General features: G+C 47.5%; 2 protein-coding genes across 2 annotated transcripts in view; one reads left to right on the top strand and one right to left on the bottom strand.

Moving 5' to 3' along the window:
- LOC118336472 overlaps nucleotides 1-2,957 on the bottom strand; it is a 744,338-nt gene that overhangs the window by 655,493 nt on the left and 85,888 nt on the right. The window lies entirely within an intron of this gene.
- Nucleotides 46-1,340, top strand: LOC118336543 (metaxin-1-like; the record flags this gene model as incomplete). The annotated part of the gene is made up of 2 exons (XM_035673212.1): nucleotides 46-241; nucleotides 855-1,340. Coding segments are annotated over 2 exons (426 nt in total), but the record flags the coding sequence as incomplete, so codon positions are not given.

Here is a 2,957-nt window from a genome sequence, read left to right as displayed (position 1 = left end):
ATTATGATTATTATTGTTATTATTATTATGATTATTATATATTGATCAGAATATCTCTGTAAAGATGAATCTGTTCCTCTCAGGCCTTCCTCTCTAGACGCCTACGTCTTCGGTCACCTAGCGCCCATCCTCAAGTCCAAACTGCCCAACGGGAAACTGCAGCAGCATCTGAGATCTCTGGACAACCTGAACAACTTCTGCACCAACATCCTGCTGCTCTACTTCCCCAGAGATGGCCGAGGTGAGGAACCGCCGGCTGTTCTCATCATTTGTCTTTGTGAAGTTTATATGACATCATATAAATCTTTGTCTCGTTGGAGACATTAATCAAGACGCTGTTTGTGAGGGTGAGGACATGAGTGAGCTCATTTTAGGACTCATGGTTCAAAGGTCCAGCTGTTTTCTCAGGTTTCAGTCTCATTCCTGGTTTTTAGTTAGTTTATCTGACGTCCCGACGCTGCGTTCCTATTGGACAGCCTGCAGCTGGAGGACAGGAAGCACCGTCACAAACTCTATAAAGGCCTGTTTTGTTTACGGTCGATTGAATCCAGAAACCACGACAACTGAAGCTGTAACATCGATCTGTTCTTTAAAGCCAGCAGACTCTGACAGAAGCAGTAATTTGCCCTCACAGATCAGTTTGTGGTCCCCGCTGCCTCCATCCACAGAGACTAATGTTAGTTAGGACGGAGGCAGCGGTAGAGCAGGAACCGTGTTCTCTGAGCTACAATCACTGCTTCTATCAGTGGACTCTGGTATGAGAGAGACCAAAGTCTGCAGGAGGTTCTCTGGACTCTGTTCTGGACAAACTGGTCTCATACTGTCAGCTGACGGCCTCCATGTTGTTTTTTCAGAGAGCTCCAGTCAGAAGACATCCTCTCAGCCCGAAGGCGGAGACTTTGATCACGTCCCCAACAAGCGGAGGAAGCAGTTCATGTCGGTGCTGGTGGCTCTGGGCGCCATGCTGAGCTACGCCCTCCTGACTGGCATGGTGTCCATCCAGCACATGCAGCAGGGGGCGCTGGAGGCGCCGCCGGACCTGCAGACCATCGGATCCCACGAGGAGGAAGAGGGAGATGGCTGAGGAGACGTAGGTCGAAACTGCGGCATCATGGGGTTTCATGGACGGAAGTAAATGTTAAAGGGGAAGATGAAACCCACCGAATGAAAAAGATGAAAAATAATCAGGAAGCAGATGTTGGTGCTGGTTTATGTACAGAAATTAATTAAAAGATAATTCTCTGGATTTTCTTTATGTGAAGATTATTGTTTAACTTTTGTTGTTTTTTTAAACTGAAGAAATCAGCTTTTTCCTTCAAAATAAATACATTTTAATTTCTTTTTATTTCATTTTTATTAAAGATTGTTTATGTGGCACTGGAGTTCCAGCATGTCAGAGCACTGCGGCCCACCAGACTCCATTCACAAAAACAGGGATTTTACATCGCAAATAAACACAAAACACAAAGTGGGCAGAAACAATAAAACTCATTAAACCGTCTGTTAGTGTTTCCAACAATCACCAACTCTGGTTTCTGAATTCACTGACGTAGATGAGACACTCACACCGAGGGAGACACCACGACGCCACTGTACGATTACAGAGATAACAGCTCTCATATATTAACCCTTTAAAGAGGTTCCCAAACCCTCAAACGACTCATCATTTCTGCCTACAACACAATTATCACATGACAGTCAACGTATTAAATAAAATGAGTGTGGGGGTGTTTGGGAACTAAAATGAGGGTGGGGGTGTTTGGGAACTAAAATGAGTGTGGGGGGTGTTTGGGAACTAAAATGAGTGTGGGGGGTGTTTGGGAACTAAAATGATGTGCGGGGTGTTTGGGAATAAAATGAGCCTGTCGGGGGTGTTTGGGAACCAAAATGATGTTGGGGCGCGTTTGGAACTAAAATGAGTGTGGGGGGTTTGGGAACTGGTTTTATCTCGTGTAGTGAAAGAGACCCGATGCCTGTGCACAGTCTGGTAGACTGGGCAAAGCAGACAGACCCTGAGGGGCCCCAGAGGCTCCAGGTTCCTGTGGAGGGGAACTGATTAACTGTGAGTTAAGGAAACTGGTCCCTGAAGTCTGAAATATAAATCTATGAAGAGAAAGATGAGGAGCGTTCCTGCTGCCTCGTACAGGAGATCATTCACAACCAAACAACAGCCTGTTGGAAGGAAACTCAGCCCCCCCCCCCACCAGCCGGAGTCTCCACCCGTCCTGACCGGGTCTAGACCCCGGGGACGTACAGCTGCACATGACGCCATCACACAGGAATCTGTTCCCCCCGCTGTGTGTGTGTGTGTTTAATGAGCTGATCTGGAAGCAGTTTGTGGGGCTGAGTTCTTTCTGAACAGTCGGACAGAAAAACACCGTTAACACGTTCGCTCTGACACTTCTTACTCTTTATTCTCTCGTCTGTTTCACTCCTTCCAGCTCTGGCTGAGGAGGGAAAGCAGTCCGCCTGCTGCTGTTGGAGGGGGGACGTGGAGTTTCCTCCCGCCCCTCACCTGCTGTTAAACACAGGTTTCCGTGGCAACGCTCCAGAGTCAGAAACAAACACAAAGTGTGAGCCTGCAGAGAGAACCACAGCAAGTCCCTTCAGGTTCCACTCACAGTCTGGATCTGTTCCCCAGAAACACTCCCAGTTTACATTTTTACTGAATTAGCAGACAAGACAACACCCAGCGCAGCAAACTCTCACACAGGCAGCAGGGCGGATGGCAACGGGGCCCCCGGGAGCCCCACAAGATCCTGGTTCACTGTGTTCAGGCAGGAGATTTCTGCAGTAAACTATAAAAATAAAGTTTAACCCACCGCCATGTAATCCCTCTGCAGGACAGTGTGAACACTAAACATTTTAGAATCACACTTTAAAACCTTTGAGAGATATGTGAAGTATTCTCTGTGTGAGCTGGAGTCAGTGACAGCGTCTACCTGCACACACACAGC

Source organism: Morone saxatilis, unplaced genomic scaffold, assembly GCF_004916995.1.
Source record: "Morone saxatilis isolate NCDOM2014 unplaced genomic scaffold, NCSU_SB_2.0 Contig24, whole genome shotgun sequence".
Lineage (NCBI taxonomy): Eukaryota > Metazoa > Chordata > Actinopteri > Moronidae > Morone > Morone saxatilis.
The sequence above is the reverse complement of the archived record's forward strand: the minus strand, read 5'-3'. Positions and strand labels throughout refer to the sequence as shown.